At 37.5% G+C, this 22,732-nt stretch overlaps 2 protein-coding genes across 2 annotated transcripts; one reads left to right on the top strand and one right to left on the bottom strand.

Annotated features, from left to right (window-relative positions):
• Positions 1-17,893: 17,893 nt before the first annotated feature.
• LOC126728167 (uncharacterized) lies at positions 17,894-18,718 on the bottom strand. Its single transcript, XM_050434034.1, has one exon. It carries the CDS (start codon positions 18,716-18,718, stop codon positions 17,894-17,896), a length of 825 nt encoding a protein of 274 aa, XP_050289991.1.
• A 2,393-nt stretch (positions 18,719-21,111) lies between these two features.
• LOC126725895 (dormancy-associated protein 2-like) lies at positions 21,112-21,966 on the top strand. Its single transcript, XM_050430908.1, has one exon. The coding sequence runs from the start codon at positions 21,219-21,221 to the stop codon at positions 21,699-21,701; it is 483 nt and encodes a 160-aa protein (XP_050286865.1). The 5' UTR covers positions 21,112-21,218; the 3' UTR covers positions 21,702-21,966.
• Positions 21,967-22,732: the final 766 nt, after the last annotated feature.

Genomic DNA, 22,732 nt, shown 5'->3' on the forward strand with positions numbered 1-22,732 from the left:
CTTTAAAATTACTCTGTTAGTTGTTGTTATGCATTTTTTTAATCTTTGTATTGCTTTTCATACGATTTGCAAATCCTTGTTTTTTTCCTTCTTTCCTTGCTTGGCCATTTCTGTCTTCAAGACTGTAAGTGTATACTTCTTTTCAATTCTTTAATACAATTCTATCTTTTATCTCAAAAAAAAAAAAAAAAAAGAAAAAAAAAAAGAAGAAGGAGAATCACATTCCAAAATGAACGCACCACCAAAACAATAAAATTCTAAAACACAATTATGAAAAAAAAAATGCCTACAATATAACATACACATAGTTTTGGAGAATTAGCCAAATGATGGTTCAACCATTTAAGCATAAACACAAATAGATAGTGTGCATAACGATAACAAGAAGATCTAAAATTTCAAAAAAATAAAAAAATCTATTCGAAGGACTGTAACTACGGAGAGAGAAAAAATAGCAATATTTAAGGGATTATATGGAGAGGTGAGGAGAAGCAGTGAGGCATTGGTGGCTGTGCAAGCACGATGAAGTAGTAGTGGCTGTGGTGGACAACACTTCAAGAGCTAGAGTCAAAATGGGTTTTTCACCACTTATCGTTGATGTTGCTATCGTGTGGGGGAGGATGACGTCATCGCCAGGCAATGGTGAGGTTTTGGATCTGCTAGGAAGCATTGGAAGAAGTCAAGGATGGCAGATGCAACATGGATCTTGTTGCGGGATCCGGAGAGTTAAACAAGACACGATTCCGAGAAGCCTTGTTGGAGTAGGAGCTTGGAGGGCTTAGGTACATTAGCTAGATTAGGCTTGGAGGGTCTCTTGCTAACCCATGTATCCCAACTGATTGTCTAGTGGATCGATTATCGCTTGGAAGGCGGTGGAGAGGTTTTTCGCCGAGTTCTTCGGTTTCCTCTTCGATAACACATCAGCGTGTTATCTTGTGTTTGCATTCTTCTTCCCTACTCTTTTACCTTTCATTTTACTGCTGTGTTATAATATTTATGGGTTAGAGTAGCATGTTTGTTTATCCGCTTGCATTTACTCTATTCCACGCTTAGTATTAAGTTAGAGTAAAATCAATCGAGCCGTAACTTTAATTTCGTGGTCTAAATAGCTCTTGTGTTTTCACACCTTTTTTAGCATTCAAAAACATCATATCTCTTCATCAACTGTACCACATATCCAACAGTAGTTATTTTATTACTCTAGCAGTACTATCGACTATCATCTTTAGCGATCAGCAATCTCAAAATGGTTCATCCACAAAGTCTTCAAGCAAAACCTTTACACAAGCATGCCTTAGCAATACAAGCCAATGCACTTGGGGGCTGAATGTTGGAGGAGAAAATTTTCACACCACATGGCTTTATTTCATTGGCAACCCACACCACTTCAATATTATCATGGATTTTGGATAAATCCCAAAAGAGCCCATATTTACACAAAAAGACGCCAAAACCCATGGTCCAAAACCATGGCGATATTATCTCATCAAAGGCCATGACTCAATCACATGGTACATCATCTCATTTTCAGCTCATGATCTAAGCTCATGAGTCTCATTAGGGGAAATTTGGGAGTCATGCTTTGAAGGGCTAAGAAGTACATTGAGTAAAGCTCCAGTGGTTCAAAGTTGATAAAGGAAACATGTTGCTTGGCATGTCTTTCCTAATTTACTGAACTCTGACAAGTCAGTGTGCAATAGGTAACATTTGGTAAGCCTCTATTATCATATAACATTTAAAATGATAAAACTCCCATTACTCTTTACCAAAAACTTAATGTTCATCATATAATATAATTATATTTGAATGTTCAAAATGTGTGTAAAACACCCTTGAACGTTTAGACCCCCAAATTACAAATGATCAATTCAAGCTTATCAACAAACAATGTACGTGCGGAAAATGTAAATAAGCTAAAACAGAATTGATAACATAATCTAAACCAAATAAAATCACATCCACAGTAGAAATTAAATGGCAAAGATTAAGGGAAGAGAGATGGAAGCACAAAGACAACACAACGATGTGTTATTGAAGAGGAAACCGAAGTCCTCGGCGTAAAACCTCTCCGCCACCCTCCAAACGGTAAATAATCCACTAGAGAATCAAGTTGGGATACATGAATAGTAGAAGACCTTCCAAGCCTAATCTACCCAGTGTACCTAAGCCCTCCAAGCCTCTTGCTCCAATGAGGTTACGCCGAATCTTTGTCTTCTTTAGCTTACCGGATTCCGCTATAACCCATAGCATCAACCAATATGAATTGGTCCCTTCCTAATTGCTTCCCAAGTACCAAATAGCCTTCTCACACATATGGGTATGGTGAGAAAAGGTTTTGGCTAATGTACCTCTCAAGGATGTAACAATGGAGAAGGTGAGAGTTGAGGAATTTGAAGAGTCACTATGTAAAGATTATGGATGAGTCAATCTTGTTTTTCTCTAGGGTTTCTCTCTCAAAATTCTCTCTGGAAGCTCTCAATATTTCGTGGGTATAAGGGGTATTTATACTGGAGCATTTCTTCACACTCTCTCACACACTACCCTTACATGATTCCCACCTAAACACAGGGTTACTAATTGCTAAATTACAAGCAAATTTTGCATGGAATAAAGCCAATAAGATGATTGATTAAATTCAACCTTACAATCTCCCCCTTTGGCTATTCCGTGACAAAACCTTAAAACAAATTCTAGACTTAACATGTGAGTTGAGAATAGTTGAACAAAACTCACTCACACCTAATTCTAGAATCTGTGAAGCTCTTGAACCATAAGAACAAGTATCTCCTGAAACATAACAACACAATATGATCATTGTATGCAGAAAACTTGTAATGCATATGGAGCAAGCACAATGCGATCAAGAAAAAATGGAATTAAAGAATAAACCAGGACTTGACCAAAAACAAACAATCACTATAAATAGTGACCACAATGCTCATTCACACAAGGAATGAACATCCGGACATGCAAGCTAATAAGCTTAATGCAAAGTATCATTTGTATGTCCAACACTTAACCGATACATAAACACTAGGTAAATGTATCAAGGATAAAAATACAACAAAGGGCACACGACTGATGTACTTAAAGAAAATGCAAAACATTAAACAGCAAGTACTATGCTACAAAGCAAAGGTACAAAGCACAAAATACTGAATATTAACTTAAACAATATAAACTAAAAGTGCTTAAAGTTTCTTCCCTTCAAAATGATGAGAAGTTGTGATGCACTAGGAACATTTATACTTGTAACGTGAAACACTTGCACAAAACACATTAGACCCTCAAGGTAAAGCAAGTAATAAAAGGACAAGTATAATGTAACAAGTAAATTGCGATCAAGTAAACATGATGTGAAACATGTGAGTAACTTGATCAAACACCAAAACAGTCATATAGAAATAACTACAATGATCACATAGCAAAGCAAATAACCATCCAAACATGCATTCAATGAAGCACTATAGCATAATATTTGTATTTATCTCATTTTTAATATTACTTCATAATATTACATGTTTCATCTTATATTAGATCCAATTTAACTTTCAATAATTGAAATTAGAGAGATATTTAAACCTGAACATGTTAACATTTGATTTAAAACTATCTCGTGCATCGCACGGGTTAGCGGCTAGTTTTGTCATATGATGCAATACAAGTCTGCTAAATTTATTAACATATATAGTTTGCTATAAGTGGAAATCTACGTAGCAAAGTTTTTTTTTTTTTTTGAAAAAACAAATACTACTACAAAATTCTGTTATCAAAATTTAATATAAATTGAAAAGAAATTTATTTATTTACTTAAGTTATTTAATTATCTATTATATTTTTTAATAATAAAATCTTCCTCTTACACCCAGTGCTTGCATTATGTGTCTCAAAATCAATAATAGAAATGTTATTTCCACAACAGTTCACAACACTTTTAAAACAAATCCTACACTGCAAGTTGTTACTTGTTGTTACTAGTGGGGCAATAAAGTAATTTTAATGATGGATTCAAATTAAAACATGTAACAACCTGCTAACTAGGATTTAATGTAAACGTGTTGTGAAAATGTTGTGAACATAGCATTTCCCAGTAAGTAATAATCTTATTCACATTCTTTTGCATACAATAATATTTCTAATATGTTATCAAAAAATATTATTTTTAATATTAAATTAACCTCTATTACAAAAGTTTAAAAAATTTAAACTATTATTCAAATTAAAATAAAACTATCAAAATTTTAATAAATATAAATTAGTGTGAATTCATATATATGTTTTTGGTTTGATAAATACTTTGTCAATTATCATGTAACTTAAAAGTAATTTTTGTTATATATATGTCTTACTTTCTAAGTTGTCATTCAATTTTTCTCTCAAAAAATTTGTATTTTAATTATACTAGTCACTAACTAGTGCGATGCACGAGGCTCAAAGCGTATTATAATTTTTTTTAACCCATAATAGTACAGAATGTCAACCAAGAGCAAAATGGGAGAAAATATAAAAAGAATAGAAATTGACTAAAAAAGGGATGAGAATCTTAACAAATTTATGAACAGTTGCCGATGTAAATCCTTCAATTTAAGAACTTTCATGGGTTTGCAATTAATGCCTCAAAAACAAATCTTATTTGGTTGAAAATAGCTACGGAATAAATAAAGAATAAAAAAGTGGGCTCTCTTCTTTTCTTCCAACCTCAAAAGTGACAAGTAAGGATCATAGAATGGATTATGGGCAATAATAGAAGTCCATAAGATATGACAATCCAACTACAAATTCGAGTTAAAAAATTAATTGCAAGTAATATAGCAAAGCATGATTTCAAGCCAAAATTTTGATTCTAAAACAATAATATGTGTAAGGTTGAATTCTATCAACCATTTTGTTGGCTTTATTCCGTGCCAAATTTACTTGTATTTTAGCAATTAGTAATCCAGTATTTAGGTGGGAATCATGTAAGGGTAGTGTGTGAGAGAATGTGAAGAAATGCTCAAGATTGTGCAAAGAAGCAGGGACTCGCGACTGGATCTCGTGGGTGGCTCGCAGCTTGCAAGCTGCCAGAAAGTTGCACACGTGCCAAGCATGCCAGAAGCTGAAGAGTCGGGCTAGCTGTTGCACTATAGGATAAAAGTCCCAGGCTGGCCAGGCTGTTAGCTCGCGGCTTGAATTCGCGACTCAACCCAGTTGCGAGGTCAAGTCACCAGAACACCCTGTTTGGGAAAAACTGACTTTTCACATGCCTTCTCACCCTACTATATATATACCCTTATACCCACGATATTCAGAGAGCTTCTAGTGAGAATTTTGAGAGAGAAACCCTAGAGAAAAACAAGATTGATTCATCTACAATCTTCACATAGAGACTCTTCAAATTCCTCTACTCTTTTCCTCTCCATTGTCAAATCCTTGAGAGGTACATTACCAAAACCCTTTCTCACCATACCCATATCTGTGAGGAGGCCATTTGGTGTTTGGGAAGCAGTTAAAAATGGACCAATTTCATATTGGTAGATGCTATGGTCAAGTAGCGGAATCTGGCAAGCTAAAGAAGAAATAGGTTCAGCGTAAACTCGTTGGAGTAGGAGCTTGGAGGGCTTAGGTACATTGGGTAGATTAGGCTTGGAGGGTTTTCTGCTGTTCATGTATCCCAACTACATTCTATAGTGGATTGATTACCGCTTGGAGGGCGGCGGAGAGGTTTTACACCGAGGGTTTCGGTTTCCTCTTCGATAACACATCGAGTGTTGTCCTTGTGTTTGCATCTCTCTTCCCTCAATCTTTTCCATTTAATTTCTGCTATGGATATGATTTTATCTGGTTTAGATTGTTTATCAATTTTGTATTAAGCTTATATTCATTTTTCGCATATTAATTGTTTGATATTAAGCTTGAATTGGTAATTTGTAAATTGGGGGTCTAAACGTTCAAGGTGTTTTATACACTTATTGAACTTTCAATAAGTTCAGGAACAAAATATGATCCAGCTCAAATTTTTGCAAAAGAAAAAACTGCTTTTTTTTTTTCCCCAATATTTTCATTTTTCTTTTGCTCCAAATGTGATGAATAAATTAAAGTTTTAAAAGACAACAAATATGAAAGAATTGATGTATAGCCCCAAAGTCTTAGGGCATAGAATTCAACTTAAGCAATCTAGATGTTAAACTCTAGGAGTTTATACTTTCTTTTTCAGCTTAGATGTTTTGTGATTCTCATAAAATAAATAAAAAAATATTTAAAAGTAAATAAGCTCCCTTTTATCAACATGTTTAATATAAGCACAAGCCAAGGAAAAAAAACCATAACAAAAAAAAAAAAAAAAATCCTATAAAGTTGAGAACAATTACATCTCAGCAAAGATGCAATTAACAATAAAATTACTAAATTTCTAAACTTTGTTTTATTAACATAGTACAACTATTTCATTAAAAAAAAAAAAAAACATAGTACAACTTTTTTTGATACAAAACATAGTACAACTTAAAACGATGAACCATAGAACAATGGAGACCATTGTTCCCATTTTTTCTTAATAGTAGAAAAAGGAACAAAATGGAATAGTAGAAGAATTAAAACCTTTTGGGGTTGTATTCCTTGCAATCCTCCAAAACCAAAGGAAACCCACAAAAAAAAAAATAAAAAAAAATAACCAAGTGTAACAACCCAAGGAAAAGCGCTAGCCGCATCTACGTTATACCTCAAAAGAACTAGTCACAATTGAGGCTCCTTACAATTGTTAATAAAGCCCAGTTCAACCCAATAAATACCCGATGTGGGACTCAACACATACCCACACACATCACACAATCAATCAAATTGGGGCATCACAATTTAAAATTGTCACGCCCCGAACCCAACTATAAAGATAGGCACGTGACAACCGCCACACGCTTATAAAGTAAGCACCCTACAAGTGTGCAAGGCCTTCTTAGCAACTAAAATTTATCCTAAAAAATTAAATCAAATAAATCCAAAATACCTCAACAATTTCTTTATGAATAGATCTCCAATAATTTAATAGGAACAAAATCCAAACCTCATGTACATAATGCCAATTGGCCAATAAATATAAAACTATTAGAAGACCATCCAATCCTAAAATCACTATGCTTCTTTTCTTGCTCACAAAACAACATCAAAAACTGCCAAAACTTGCTAGTCTTCACAATCTGAAATTGGAGGTGAAAAAAAGGGGTGAGCTGACAACTCAATAAGTAACCAACATCCTAATAAGTTCTATCAAGTAATAGATCTGTGAAGTAATAATATGTAATTTGAGTTTTCAAAAATAACTAAAGAAGTTTCATAGTCTTAAAATAATAAATGCAAATAGATCACATACTTTAATCTTACAAATATATCATAGATGGTTTAGAAAGTAGTTAGTTTTTCATACATCAAAAGGTATAACTTACAATAGGTTCCAAAAATACATAAGCAGTTTAAGTGACTCAAAATAGTTCAAATACTCAAACATTTCTAAAATCACATATGAAATTTTAATAACTCAAAATAGTTCAAATATTATCTCATAGTTAATAATCCACGTACTCATAATATATATATTTCCTTCACTTTCTGTCACTAATAGTACCTAGGGATAAAGCCTATAGATACACCAACGTATAACCATATAGGGTCAAAAGTATACCACCTAATCTTCTATACATGTGCTCATATATATATATATATATATATATATAAAATCCCCATTCACACCTAGTTCTCTTCGAGATGAGGATAAAACTAGGGAAAAAGTACTATATTCTATATCATACAAATTCAAGCCTACAGGGACACCATTACCTTTTGCAATTCACCAAAACCCCAATTCGGTAAACCTGAGCAAAATCAGACCCAAGAGCCTTCTTTTACTCTTAACACAACACAGGGCACAAAGAAAATAAATCAAATTCCTTCTTTGTTTACATCGCTAATCTCATTGGATATATAAACAGTCTCACTATTGGCCAAAATACTCAGATAAAAAAAATATTTTAATTCCATATAAAGCCTAAATTTGTCAAAGAACGAGATTTCTTAGGTTTTACCTCAAGTGTGCCGTCAATCTTTCACTACTTGAACAAACTCAGAAGTCCTCCTCCAAAATATCTATCGTTATACTCTAACTTAATTAGCTTATATATATAGTTAGGGTTTCAACCTAATTTTCTAAAAACTCCCTTAATAATATTAATTATAAAAATTGACCCACAAAGAGATTTACTTAAATACCCCTCTTTTTAAATCTTTTTTTTTCCAGGTATTACATCAAGCAATAGGGAACCAAACGAAATAAAAGAAAAATAAGAAAAATCCATATGGAAAAAAGAAAGGAAAAAATAGGGATGTACAGAGATTCAAAGGTGAGAATTGAGGCAATGTGGTAATGGCGGAATTTACAAACAAATAGAGAGACAACCAAATATAATTTGGGAAATTTTTTTTGAAAAGAATTGGGAGAATTACCTGACATGATTAAACAATCAAAATCTCATCCTAATTATATGGGTTAGTTGACAATTGAAGATTTGGGTGATTTTCTAAGGAGGTTAGATGGTGAGAATTGGAGATTATGGTGTGTTTGAGAGGGTGGATCTACAGTGTTTTCCAAGAGAAAGAGAAAAACTTACTAGTTGGGGTAGCAGAGACACAAGTAGAAGAGGAGTGGGGGGAACAATACAAAGAGATATTAGTTGTAATTCCACAATCATTGATTTACCTCTTAACTTATATAAAATCAAAATTTAGAATTTTAGTTGAAGTAGAATAAGTAGAATTTTCAAGCTCTTGAAACATATATCTAATAGAGTTTTACTTAAATTAAACTATTGTAACACTTGATAAGATAATTACACATTGAAGAGAAATAATAAATATATAAGATATAAAACCTAAAATAAAAAGAATCTAAATTAAAAAGAAAAAGAAAATAGTGGTGATGAGGAAATTTGTGAAAGCTTCAGAGGTTTCAGTTATATATATATATATATATTTATATTGATGTTGCATAGAATCAGTAGGCTGAATGCTCCGGCTTCAGTGGGTTACTAGTGGCTGTGGAAGGCCTACAAAAATGAACACACAATCAAAAGGGGACCGGAGTTGACCGGCCAAACACCATCCGATGGCTAATTTAATTTCTCACAAAAATGGAGTTCCAACTTTGTAGGAGTAAAATTTCAGAATGTACTTGCCCTGGTTTGATTCAGACCGATCCTTTATATAGAGAACCTTGGAGCGGTTATTAACTTAGTAACTTCCCAAGATTCGTCAAAACCAACGAGTCCAGACATAACTTCCTCAACGGCTACAGAAGTTGCAACTGCTAATGGAAGTTAAGTATTCGAGGAATTTATGGCGATAATCATGGGTTTGGTAACCATTCCAAGATGCTGAGAATTTCCCAAGTGTTGCACGTTCGTCTATCCATTTCATGGATGATTTGGTCGTTCTTGGACATCTGATCATTATCCATGGACAACTTCATTGTCGTCCATGGACGATTTCATTGTTCATGAACGATATTCTCGTCCATGAACATCCTTCTCACCCTTGGGTGATTTCTGATCCTGCTTGCTCTCTGGGTCCTGGACGATACCTTTGGATGAATTGGAGATAACTAATTTTTTGCTATCCCATTAGTTGCCCCCGTGTTCAAAGGGTCGTCCAGGATATTGTTGTGATTTAATGCGTGTTTATATGATTTTAATCAAGTTTTAATTTTTTTGTGTGCCACGTGTCGCGAAACTGTTGGTAACCTGTTGTGTCAATCTCGCTTCCCAAAGGAACCACCATGTGTCACTTTTTGAATGGTGCGCGTCGCTTCACTGACCCTGTTTCTGGGGCCTATAAATAGGTGCATTCCCTTCCTTGCCCCTCATTTTTCTCTCATTTTCCTTTCTGCCATCTCGTCCAAGAGCCTCGCCTAGCTCTCCTCCTAGTTCTATCAGGTACTTCCTCTTTCTTTTTAGGTTTTCATCTTAATCTTTCTTCATTTCAACCATGTCTTCATCTAGTAGTTTAGAGAGGGAGAAAGATGAGTACCAGGATGATTTTTCTGGGAGTAAGGGTAGTGATGAGAGTAGCAAAGGTAGCACAGCCTATAGTGATTCTTCAGACGAGCATTATTCATCTGGGGTACCTGGTATTCCCTTCAAGGAATTTCAGGAACTACAACGTAGGATGGCTTCTAGATCTGGGGCTAGCTCGTCCAGACAGCCACCTAGCCCTCCTCAAGACGAGGAAGAGGATGAAGAAAATGTCTTTTATATTTGTGCCCCAGAGGTAGCATCCACCTTAGATGCTACCAAGTTAAAAACTCTTGTAGATAGATACCAGATTCCTAGGGAGCTTAACCCTCGTCTACCCGAGGCCGGAGAATGGTGTTGTTCTCCTTCCTCTGGTTTAGGGGTATACACTTCCTATCTTTTAGCTAGCCTTAGATTTCCTCTAAATTCCTTTTGCAGAGACCTCTTCCATAGGTTAGGTATTGGACCTAACCAGCTCAACCCCAATGGTTGGAGGACGATAGTTGCCATGCAATTGCTATGGCGTGAGGCACTGGAAGGGAACTGTCCAATTACAGTGGACGAGTTCCTTTTTACTATTATAAGCCCTCGGAGATAAAGAAGTCTACTGGTTTTTACCAGTTCTCGTCCAGGGGCTCTTACTATAGTTTAATAAAGGGCCGTAGCTTGTCTGACAGGCTCTGGAAAAAAGAATTTTTTATTATTTCCTGAAAGTTCAAATAGTGTAAAAACACCCTTGAATGTTTAGACCCCCAAATTACAAATTACCAATTCAAGCTTTATATCAAACAATTAATATACAGAACATGAAATAAAAGCTTAATACAAAATTGGTAAACACTCTAAGCCAATTAAAATCACATCCACAGCAGAAAATAAAAGGCAAAGATAAAGGGAAGAGGGATGCAAACACAAGGACAACACACGATGTGTTATCGAAGAGGAAACCAAAGCCCTTGGCGTAAAACCTCTCTGCCGCCCTCCAAGCGGTCAATAATCCACTAGAAAATGTAGTTGGGATACATGAACAGCAATAGACCCTCCAAGCCTAATCTACCCGATGTACCTAAACCCTCCAAGCTTCTTGCTCCAACGAGGTTGCGTCGAACCTTTTTCTTTTCTAACTTACCGGATTCCGCTATAATCCATAGCATCCGCCATCCTTGGCATCTTCCAATGCTTCCCAAAGCTCCAAAAACACTTCTAAATGGGTGTGGGTAGTGTTTGGATAGAAATCTCCTCTCAATAGGTATGACAGTGAGAGAGGGAATGAGAAGAGACTACAAAGATTTCTCTCTAAGAATGAGTAGCTCTCTCTAATTGGGTGGGTGTTTTGAAGAAACCTCTCTTAGGGTTTTTCTTTCTGAATGGCCACATATATTTTGTGGGAATGAGGGGTATTTATACTGGTGTGAGAATGGAATGCAAAGAGTCAGTTTTTCCAAAACAGGGTTGGCTGGCGACTTGACCTCGCGACTTAATTGAGTCGCGAGTTCAAGCCGCAAGCTAACTAAATGGCCAGTCTAGATTTTTGTTCTGTAGTGCTCCAGCTGGCATGACTGTTCAACTCCATTGCATGCTCTGCGCGTGTGCAACTTTTGGCGGCTTGCAAGCCCCGAGCCTCCCGCGAGATCCAGCCGCGAGTCCCTGCTTCACTACACAGTCTTGAGCATTTCTTCACACTCTCTCACACACTACCCTTACATGATTCCCACCTAAATACAGGATTTCTAAGTACTGTATTACAAGCAAATTTGTCACGGATTAAAGCCAACACATGGTTGATTAAATTCAACCTTACATTTCTGGAAATTGGGCTAGGGACCTAACTGATGTGGGTAATGTCCCCTTCCCACCTTTTACCAGCCCTCTAGGTCGCCTTCATCCTGAGGGTATGTTTCCTTTCCATTTTATTTTGTTTCTCTTTACATATTTTCTATCTTTCAATCGTCTAACCTTTTTTCTTTGGTGATGCAGCTGTTGTTCGTCCACGCTTGGACAAACTTTACTTGGATCAGATTGACGAAGTTCATGTCTTCCCTGGGAGAACTTTTCACGATCTAGTTACTCTCAGTCGTCCAGCTACTTGGGGGCTTGGCCCAGTACCTACTGCTGAGAATCTCGGTCATGAGGAAACCACCCGTCGAAGTATCGTCCATACTACTTTACTTCTCTTCTTTTTCTCCTCTTTTTAAAAAAAAAAAAAAATTGATTTTCCTCATCGCAGGAATAACTACAATGAGGGAAAACAAAGAAAAAACCATAACCAATGGGGACGAGGATGTCACTGCACCATCAGTCGTCTAGGCAACTTCCGTCCAAACAGGGAAGAGAAAATCTAAGTCTATATCCAGTGCTATGGATCTAGACGATCTTCCAAGTCGTTGAGGTCCTAAGAAGCAAAAACTTGGCAAGGCTTCTCTTCCCAAGGTTCCCAAGTTCACACCCCTGACGGTAAACCCGGACGACCCTCCAGTTGATGTGGAGCCTATCCAAACTTTTCATCCCATCTAGATTGATCCTACTCCCCCTCCAGCCAAGACTCCTTGCAAGCCTCATCCGTCAGAGCCATCTGAGTGTCTTTCTAACCTGGTGCTGGACGAGAGTTGTGCATGGAGGACGTTCAAAGGAATCACTATTGACAATGAAGTCAATGAATGCTACAATATGTCAGTGAAAGAGTTTGAATGCTCTGGTATCCATAACCTCTTTAAGGTAGTGTTTCACTTGTCCTCGTGCTTTTTTATTCAAATTTTCAAATAAAATGTCTAACTTCCCTTCGTCCATACACAGGCTATATCAAAATTTTACACAGCGACCTGCCAGGCTAAGGAGCTCGCTTTAGACGCTAAGACCGCTAAGGACAAGGCTAAGGAGCCGAACAATGAAATTCTGCTAAAAAAGGGGGAGGTGCTTAGGTTGACTGAAGATTTCATCGTCTGCAAGGAAGTGAGACGAAGCTAAAAAATGAGGTGGAAGAGCTTAGGCCAATAACATTGAAAAAGATACTCGCATCGTTTATCTCGAGGGGCAAGTTTCTGAATTTGTCTCGTCCTTAGAGAAAGCACGTGGGGAAGCCATAGCAGCCTTCAAGAAGTCTGATGAGTACAAGAATCGTCTAAACAGTCACTATGCAACTGGCTATAAGGACTTTCGTGCTGATGCCAAAGAAACATTTCCTGATTTGGACTTTGATTCTTTCAAGCTTCCCCTTGCTACTGAAAGCTCCTTGTTGCAGACGAATTCTGAGGACGTCAACATAACGGACGATGCTAATAATGAAGTGACCTGGGACGATCCCAAGTCTGGCTTATCCAAGTGACTATATTTTCCTTAGAAAAATTATTTTATCTTTATTAGAAGTGCCCGTTGTTTTGGGCTTTGTTTTTGCTTCTTTTATTCAAGTTTATCCAAGTACAATTATCTTGTCTAAGCTTATGGATGAGCCTTATATACAATCAGTTATATTTACGTAACTTTTAAAGGTTTTTTGGACGTTGGTCGTCCACCCTTCTTTAAATTATATGAATGAATGAATGAATGTTTTCCATTTTCACCTTTCATTATGTTTGAATACGTTTAAAGCTTTATGTATGAACTTTATTTACATTGTCCATATCATTTCTATGCCTGTGTGGTTCGTCCACTTAGGAAATCATTTTACCTCTTCTTGAGTATATGGGTGAATTTCTTAGTACATCACCAAAATAGAGCAAAATGAATTCTTCAGGTTCGCCATTAAGTATAGAACGTTCATGAATGACGTGCCTTTTCGCTGGCTTTATTCGTTATCCAAACTTGGGTTGATCATTTACTCGTCCTTAGCTAAATCATTCCCAGCAAATGCTCGTCCTTGCACTGGATTGTTAGGCTGGTTAGATTCGTCCATGGGCTTGTGTTTTTACACAATCTTTATTCATCCATGGTTTAGACGACCAGTCCTTAGGTTTCATCTCGTCTTAAGTTTTAGATGGGCATACCTTAGGTTTATTCTTTGTTGCTTTATCCTTTCTTTAAGGAAAGCTTATGGACGGTACATCCTTCCGTCCAAGGATTTTATTCGTCCTTGATTGTTTGCTTCTTATGGATCACTCTAAACGAATTTACAAAAAATGAAGGATTCCCATACAATTATGTATATACTTGAAAATACATCATATATATATTTGGAAATCCAAACTATGCAAACATTCGTCCACAGGTATGGCACATGCTTGAGAGCTAGTGCCTTTAGGGAATTAAAAATACTTACACACAAACTCATCCATGAATAGCACAAAAGTCAAACACTAATGTACTTTCTAGGGGATTATTAAAATACTTAAAACATACAGTAGTAGTAAATAAACAAACACAAGAATACAATATTCCACTCATTCATAAATCTTGTCCATGGCCACTTTCATCTAGGGTCAGTATTTATTGATAGTATTTCCTTAGGTGCTCAACATTCCAAGGGTGTTCTAGCCTCCGTCCATCCAAAGCTTCCAAATAGTAGGATCCTTGCCTCTTGTAGTTGATAACTCTATAAAGTCCTTCCCAATTTCGCCCTAGTTTCCTATAGGCTGGGTTTCTTGTTACCAAGGTAACCCTCTTCAGAACGAGATCCCCAATATTAAAGCGCCTGGGTTTCACCATGGCATCATACTGCCTTGCCATAAGATTTTTGTACCTTGTTGTTCTCTGTTCCGCGTCCATCCTCACCTCATCCATAAGGTCAAGGTTAAGACGAAACTGTTCTTCATTTTCTTCAGCTTGATACTTCTTCACCCTATGTCTGGCCATATGCACTTTTGCCGGTATGACTACCTCACTTCCATAGGCTAGTTTAAAAAGAGTTTCCTCGTGGGGGTTCTTACTGTCGTTCTGTAAGTCCACAAAACACCTAGTAACTCATCCGGCCATACTCCTTTTGCCCCTTCAAGCCGAGTCTTGATGATCTTCAACAAGGATCAGTTTGCTACTTCTGCCTGGCCATTGGCCTATGGGTGGGAGGGTGAGGAGTAATGGTTCTTGATTCCAAGTTGTTCACAAAATTCCCTGAAAGGTGTATTGTTGAACTATCGTCCATTGTCAGACACTAGTACCCTAGGTACTCCAAATCTGCATACAATGCTTTTCCAAACAAAGTTTTTGACATTCTGTTGTGTAATCTTTGCTAAGGATTCAACTTCTACCCATTTAGTGAAATAGTCCATTCCTAGCACTAAAAACTTCATTTGTCTAGTCCCAGTTAGAAAGGGGCCTAAGATATCTAAACCCCATTGTGCAAAAGGCCAAGGGGCCATCACTGGGGTAAGATACTTTGATGGCTGTCTACGAATATTATTGAAATGTTAACATTGATTACATACCTTGACATAAGCCTTAGCATCAACTTGGATTGGTGGCCAATAGTTTCCTGCACGGACGATCTTGTGGACAAGTGATCTGGCTCCTGAGTGGTTACCACATGCTCCTTCATGAACTTCCCTTAGTAAGTAATTTGCCTTGTTCGAAGCTGAACACCTTAGGTAATGCTGGGAGAAACCTCTTTTGTATAACACTTTGTCCATAAGGATGTACCTCGCTAACTTAACCCTGAGCTTTCTAGCTTTATCCTTCCCTTCTGGAAGCTTTCCGTCCTTCAGGTATGATACTATCGGGGTCATCCAATTTTCCTCACCTTCTATATGCAATATTTCTGGTAGGTCTATGCTTGGCATGTATTGTATTTCATCAAACTCGTTAATTGCTTCATTCACGGAGGCTTCCTTTGCCAGAGTATCTGCTTCTACATTCTCTTCCCTTGGGATTTGAACGAAGTCAACTTCTTTGAATTTCTTCACAAGGCGTACTACCTTCTTTAAATATCTCTTCATCTATCTTCCTTGGCTTCACATGTCCCATTTACTTGGCCTATGACCAATTGAGAGTCTCCCAAGATGAGTATTGAGTCTGCTTTTACAGATTTAGCCAACTCCAACCCTTTAAGAAGGGCTTCATACTCCACTTTATTGTTAGTCGTTTCGTACTGCAAGTGAACCTTGTGCTTTAGTTTATCTCCTTCTGGTGACTTCAAGACAATCCCTATACCTCTTGCATACTAAGTAGACGATCCATCTACATGGACGACCCATTATTTGTTGTCTTCTCCTCTGCCTAAGTCCCTATAGCTTAGAGTGAACTCTGCAATGAAATCTGCCAAAACTTGAACCTTTATTACATTTCTTGGTTGGTACCGAATGTCAAATTCACTGAGCTTGACTGCCCATTGAATTAGTCGTCCTGCAGCTTCTAACTTGTTCATTACCTTCTTGAGCAGATGGTCCGTCATGACATTGATGACATGAACTTGGAAGTAATGTCTTAACTTCCTAGAAGCTGTTATTAGTGCAAAAGCTAACTTCTCTATTTGTGGGTACCTTCCTTTTGCTCCTCTGAGTGCTCGGCTAGTGTAATACACAGGCTTTTGCACCTTCCCTTTTTCCCTGATCAACACTGAACTCACGGCATGTGGGGACACTGCTAAGTACAGATACAGTTCCTCTCCTAGCACGATCGGATTTAACAATGGAGCCATGGTAAGATAGTCCTTCAAATCTTGGAAGGCCTTTTGACATTCGTCTGTCCATTCGAATGCCTTCCTGAGGACTTTAAAGAAGGGTAAACACTTGTCTGTGGCTTTTGAAACAAATCTGTTCAAAGCAACAACTCTTTCGATGAGGGACTGGACTTCCTTGACATTTTTAGGTGGTTCCATGTTTAATATGTCTTGGATCTTGTCTGGATTTGCTTCAATTCCTCTTTGTGAAACCATGAATCCTAGAAATTTTCCTGATGATACCCTGAATGCACATTTACTTGGGTTCAGTTTCATCTTATATCGCCTAAGTATTTCAAAGGTTTCCTGAAGATCGTCCAAATGACTTCCCTCGTCTAAGCTCTTCACAAGCATGTCATTCACGTACACCTCCACATTCCGTCCTATCTGTGGGCGGAACATGTGATTCACCAACCTTTGATAAGTCGCCCCTGCGTTCTTCAGACTGAAGGGCATCACCTTATAACAAAACAAACCCTGACTGGTAATAAAGGAGGTTTTTTCTTGGTTAGCCTCATCCATCTTTATTTGGTTATATCCTGAGAAGGTGTCCATGAAACTCAACAATTGATGGCTAGCTGTCGAATCCACCAATTGATCAATATGCGGCAAAGGATAACTATCCTTAGGGCAAGCCTTGTTCAAGTCAGTGAAGTCTATGCACATTCTCCACTTGCCATTTGCCTTCTTTACCATTACTACATTAGCTAACCAATCCAGGTAATAGACTTCTCGGATGAATTGCGCTGTGGTCAGTTTTTGAACCTCTTCCTTGATAGCCTTATCTTGTTCAGGAGTAAACACTCTCTTCTTTTGATGAACAGGCTTAGAGAAAGGGTACACATTCAATCGATGAGTAATTACATTTGGATCGATTCCTGGCATGTTACCATGACTCCACGCAAAAACATCGATACTCTTTCTCAGAAACTGGACGAGGTCTTTTTTCACCTTCTCCTTCATACTTGTTCCAATTCTGGTGAACTTTTCAGGATCATTTCCTTGTAATAAAACGTCTTCTAGCACTTCAGTAGGTTCTGCAACAACTCTTCTTTCTTCAGTATTCATCATCTGGTTCTATTCGTCTGTGGCCAACATGGCCAAATAGCATTCTCTTGCTGCTAGTTGGTCTCCTTGCACTTGTTCTACCCTATATTCTGTAGGGAATTTGACAGATAAATGGTATGTAGATGTGACCGCCTTCTAACTGTTCAAAGTTGATCTTCCAATAATAGCATTGTATAAGGACGAGCAATCCACCACGAGGAAATTGACTCCTTCAGTTATCTGTTGTGGGTATGATCCCACCACTACTGGTAACGTGATGGTACCTACAGGCTGCACCTAAGGGCGTGTAATTCTGACTTCTTCTTGAGGACGAACCCGTCTTCTTATTATCTCGTTCCTTCTTATCTTCCGTTCGTCCCTTCTTTGGATGAGGACCTTGTTCCGAGTGGCGTGCGAGGTGTGCTTCCATCCTTTCAGCTATTTTCCTCTTCGTGGCTATGATTGCGTCTTCTGTATTCATAAAGTTTTGGGCCGAATGAATGAGTTCAGCCATGGATTGAGGCTCCTTCTCATACAGCTTATGGATGAATAACTCAAAATTAACCCCATTATGGAAGGTTGCCAAGAGTAGCTTGTCATCCACCTCATCTACGGTTAGGGCTTCCCTGTTAAAACGAGTGATGAAGGAGCATAGGCTTTCATTCGCTCCTTGTTCTATGGTTAACAGACTGGACGAAAAGCGTTTGTGTCTTTGTCCTCCGATGAAATTATTGACAAACAACTTACTCAATTCTTCAAAAGAACTCACTGTGTTCGGGGGTATTGTGCTGAACCACACTCGCGCCAGTCCTTTGAGAGTGGTAGTGAAGGCTCTACACATAATCTCATCCGGGACTCCTTGAAGGTGCATGGTAGTCTTGAAAGTTGCTATATGATCAAATGGGTCACGGGCTCCATCGTACGAATCCAATGAAGGCATCTTGAATTTTGGGGGTAAGGGGTGACCGTTGATGGAAGTCGTGAAAGGGGAATCTGTTCGGTGGACTAGATCCTCCACTAGATTTGCCCTTCTCATGTTCTCCCTCATCTCTGCCATAACCTTTCTCATTTAATTCATTTCCCTCTCCAATTGTGGCACCCTTCTAGACGTGGTACCCCTTGATTGGCTTTCAGGTTCAGCGTTTTCCCTATCTTCCTGATTTTGGGCTTGACCTTCAGCGTACCCCTCATAGCGTTGCTTCTTCAAATTAATCTCCCTGGTCAATTCTTGATTCTGATGGGTTAACTCCGCCATAACGGCTACCATAAACTACATGTGTTGAACAAAGGATTGTGGCATCACTGGGGCTGATTGACGACTGCGATGGGGATTGCTTGAAGCATCCCTACTCTCTTGATGGCTTGGGTTGGTAGCCTTCGACTTGGTTCGAACCATTCAACCTTTTGTCGTAGAAAGACAAATTGCAAAGCAATCGAATTGTCTTCCCCATAGACGGCGCCAACTGATGTTGCATAGAATTAGTAGGCTGAATGCTCTAGCTTCGGTGGGCTACTAGTGACTGTGGAAGGCCTACAAAGATGAACACACAATCAAAAGGGGACCGGAGTTGACCGGCCAAATACCCTTCGATGGCTAAGTTAGTTTCTCACAAAAATGGAGTTCCAACTTTGTAAGAGTAAAATTTCAGAATGTACTCGCCCCAGTTTGATTCAGACCGGTCCTTTGTATAGAGAACCTTGGAGCAGTTATTAACTTAGTAACTTTCCCAAGATTCGTGGAAACCAACGAGTCCAGACATAACTTCCTCAACGGCTACAGAAGTTGCAACCGCTAATGGAAGTTAAGTATTCAAGGAATTTATGGCGATAATCATGGGTTTGGTAACCGTTCCAAGATGCTTAGAATTTCCCAAGTGTTGCACGTTCGTCTATCCATTTCGTGGACTATTTGGTCGTTCTTGGACATCTGATCATCGTCCATGGACAACTTCGTTGTCGTCCATGGACGATTTCATTGTTCTTGAACGATATTCTTGTCCATGAACATCCTTCTCATTCTTGGGTGATTTCTGATCCGGCTTACTCTTTGGGTTCTGGACGATACCTTTGGACGAATTGGAGATAACTAATTTTTCGCTATCCCATCATATATATATATATATATATTATTGAATCATATTTTATATTAAGCCAAAATTCTAGTAATCATATAAATCAGCAAGTTGTTTATTTACTCTACACCTGAGGGCCAAAATGATTAACATAGATTTTGCAGGCGCTATCCAAATTTCACCTTCCTTGTGATGCTTTATTCCGACATGTTTTGTATTCTTATTATCGGTGGAAGGAAAGTTTTACAAAAGATTTTAATTTATTTTTCCTTGGACTAATGAGTAATGAATTGAAGATCCTCGACCAAAAAAATGGATAATGTGATATGACATGTGAATTGTTCTACATGCAATATATGCTAATTTCAAAAGCACCGCCACGCACCTCGTACGTACGTACGTACTGATGAGCATCTCATCTAATTAATTAATTTACACCATTGCACCGTCCGGCCCCATCTAATCTATTACCAATACTGCAAAACAGCTTACCATGCACATGTAATGGATCCAAAATAAAAATCTTTACCAAACCGAACCCATGCTACCCCATTAATTTAAAGCACTACTACTACACCTTTTTAGTTTTACCAAAAAAAAAAAACATCTTCACATCCCATTTTATATTCACCGAGTAATAATCTTCTCTTTATTTCCCTGGAAAATTCTGGTCAAAATAGGTTTTTTTTTAGTATCATTAAAAAAAAAAACTATATTTGTTAAAAAAAAAATCCTATTTGAAATATTACTTATTTTTTAGATTTTCTAAAAAAATACTTATTTTTTAGAATTTTTTTCACTAAGACTTACTTTTTAGAGATTATTTTCCATTAATTTTTTTTTTTTTTTGGAATGGTAAGCTAAATAAGAGTATCTTGGAAATCGTTTTCCAACTAATTAAAGGTTGCTACCAATCATAAGAAAATGAGATATTTTAAAGAAAATATTTAAAAAAAAATAATTATTTTGTAAAAAACATTAATATCAAAACAAACAAAGACAATTGAAATTACTAAAAACAATTTTATCTCACTTTGAGGTCAATAGCTACCAAACATAAGAAATGAGATAATTTAAAATCGCAACGATCAGGACATAAACATCACTTAGATTATTTAAAAACCACTACACTACCTATCAAAAAAAAAAAAAAAAAAACCCACTACACTAAATCCTTGAAAAGATATATTTGAGCGGTATATGACGACCAAAACTGATACAGTACAAGAGAGAGAGAGAAAGAAAAAACAAAAAAAAGTAATAGGATCACAATAATGGCGCCCAACCTACTCACATGACATACGGGAAGTCCCCCCTCAACTGTCCACACCCACCCCATAAATGCTATGCTTGTTTTTCATCTCTACTTCTTCCACCACTATCCTCATGTATATTATTCCTTCGCACAAAAACTCTCATCACATTCTCGTAAGCTCACTCATCTTGATCAAACAAAAATATATATAAATATACATACAGTACACAATGAAACCCATAACAAGCTTTCTCTTAGCCATTCTGGTCATCACAGTCTCAGTCTCTCTGGCAACCCGACCCGAATCTGACAGGTCATTCTCAGCCCAGCTCAAACACTCCAAGGACAAACCCAACAACAACAACAACAACAATAAAGGTGGTGAAAGTGGAAGTGGAGGTGGAACTGGAAATGATGGTGGCATGGGCGGGTTCTTTAGTCCTGGAGGCGGGTTCAACATACCTGGGTTTGGAAATGGTGTTGGAGGCGGGTATGGAGGCGGGTTTGGAGGTCCAAATGGAGGGTACTCAAAAGGTGGTATAATAAGGCCCACAGTGGTGTGTAAAGACAAGGGTCCATGTTACAACAAGAAGCTCACATGTCCAGCCAAGTGCTTCACTTCCTACAGCAACTCAGGCAAGGGTTATGGAGGTGGTGGTGGTGGTGGTGGCTGCACCATGGATTGCAAGAACAAATGTATTGCTTATTGTTAGACCTTTGCTTACTAATAGCACAGGCTTGCTTGTAATAGTTTCTATAATCACTAGTAGTTATCACTTAAGAGTAAGTATGAGATGTAGTTTGTATAACATATGCTATTATTATGTTATATTACATATATGGTATTTATGTAAGAGTTTCCCTTTTTTTTTGTTTTTTTGTTTTTTTTGTTTTTGGTTACTCCAAACTAAATTCCTACCTCTTATTGGGCTCTAGGATTTATAATAAATAAATAAGCGGAGAATATGTGGTGGCTTACAGGGTGGTGGACGTTTTACTTGTTATTACTAGTGAAAAGCTAGATGTGTTTGGGACCCAGGTCCATTTTATCTGTGATGTGAATTTTTTTTCATGTTTATGTGTTGCTTTCAAGATCGACAATTGAAGTTCTGAAGTAGAATTCTTCAGCTGAAATTTCATTCGAGAAGGTATAATAGTGAAAAGAATGAAACTAAAGAATGGAGGAAATTAAACTTGCACATTTCACAGCAGGGATACGGATTATGGACCCCAAATCTCATTCTTTAAGACTTGAAATTTTCTTTAACGAACATAATATATGCTCTTATTTCCTCAGTCAAAATCTGGAATCCGTGAGAGCCCAACTAGATTGGGATACTGTTAGATACGTCAGCAAGATTAAATGTTCCTAATAAATTGCAAGTGTTTAAAAACAATTGAAATAACTAGCGCTGAAGTAGATGAAACTTGGGCTTGTTTGGTAACTCATTTTTAAAATCCTTTTCTGTAGTGGGATGCATAATGGTGATGCAGAAAATCAGTAGTTAGGATTTTCATCAGTGTGGATGGACGATGTTAATGGCTTTGTCCAAGGACGAACCTACAACAGATCTGAAATAAAGAAAAAGTGATACATTGGTGTAGTGTTTGCCAAACACCCTTCGATGATTAAGTTAGAATGAGATTCGGTTGAATTGTATTGTAAGAGAATTTAACTTTAGGAGTAGTTTTTGGGGTGAGAATTGTGCGTACCTTTGCCTTTGGTTTGTGTCGGTTTTTATAG

The sequence above is a fragment of the Quercus robur genome, chromosome 5, assembly GCF_932294415.1.
Source record: "Quercus robur chromosome 5, dhQueRobu3.1, whole genome shotgun sequence".
Lineage (NCBI taxonomy): Eukaryota > Viridiplantae > Streptophyta > Magnoliopsida > Fagales > Fagaceae > Quercus > Quercus robur.

Bases quoted from the DNA above. Each gene is read 5' to 3' on its own strand.
- LOC126728167 (XM_050434034.1), bottom strand. From the start codon at position 18,718: ATGGCAGAGATGAGGGAGAACATGAGAAGGGCAAATCTAGTGGAGGAT.
- LOC126725895 (XM_050430908.1), top strand. From the start codon at position 21,219: ATGAAACCCATAACAAGCTTTCTCTTAGCCATTCTGGTCATCACAGTC.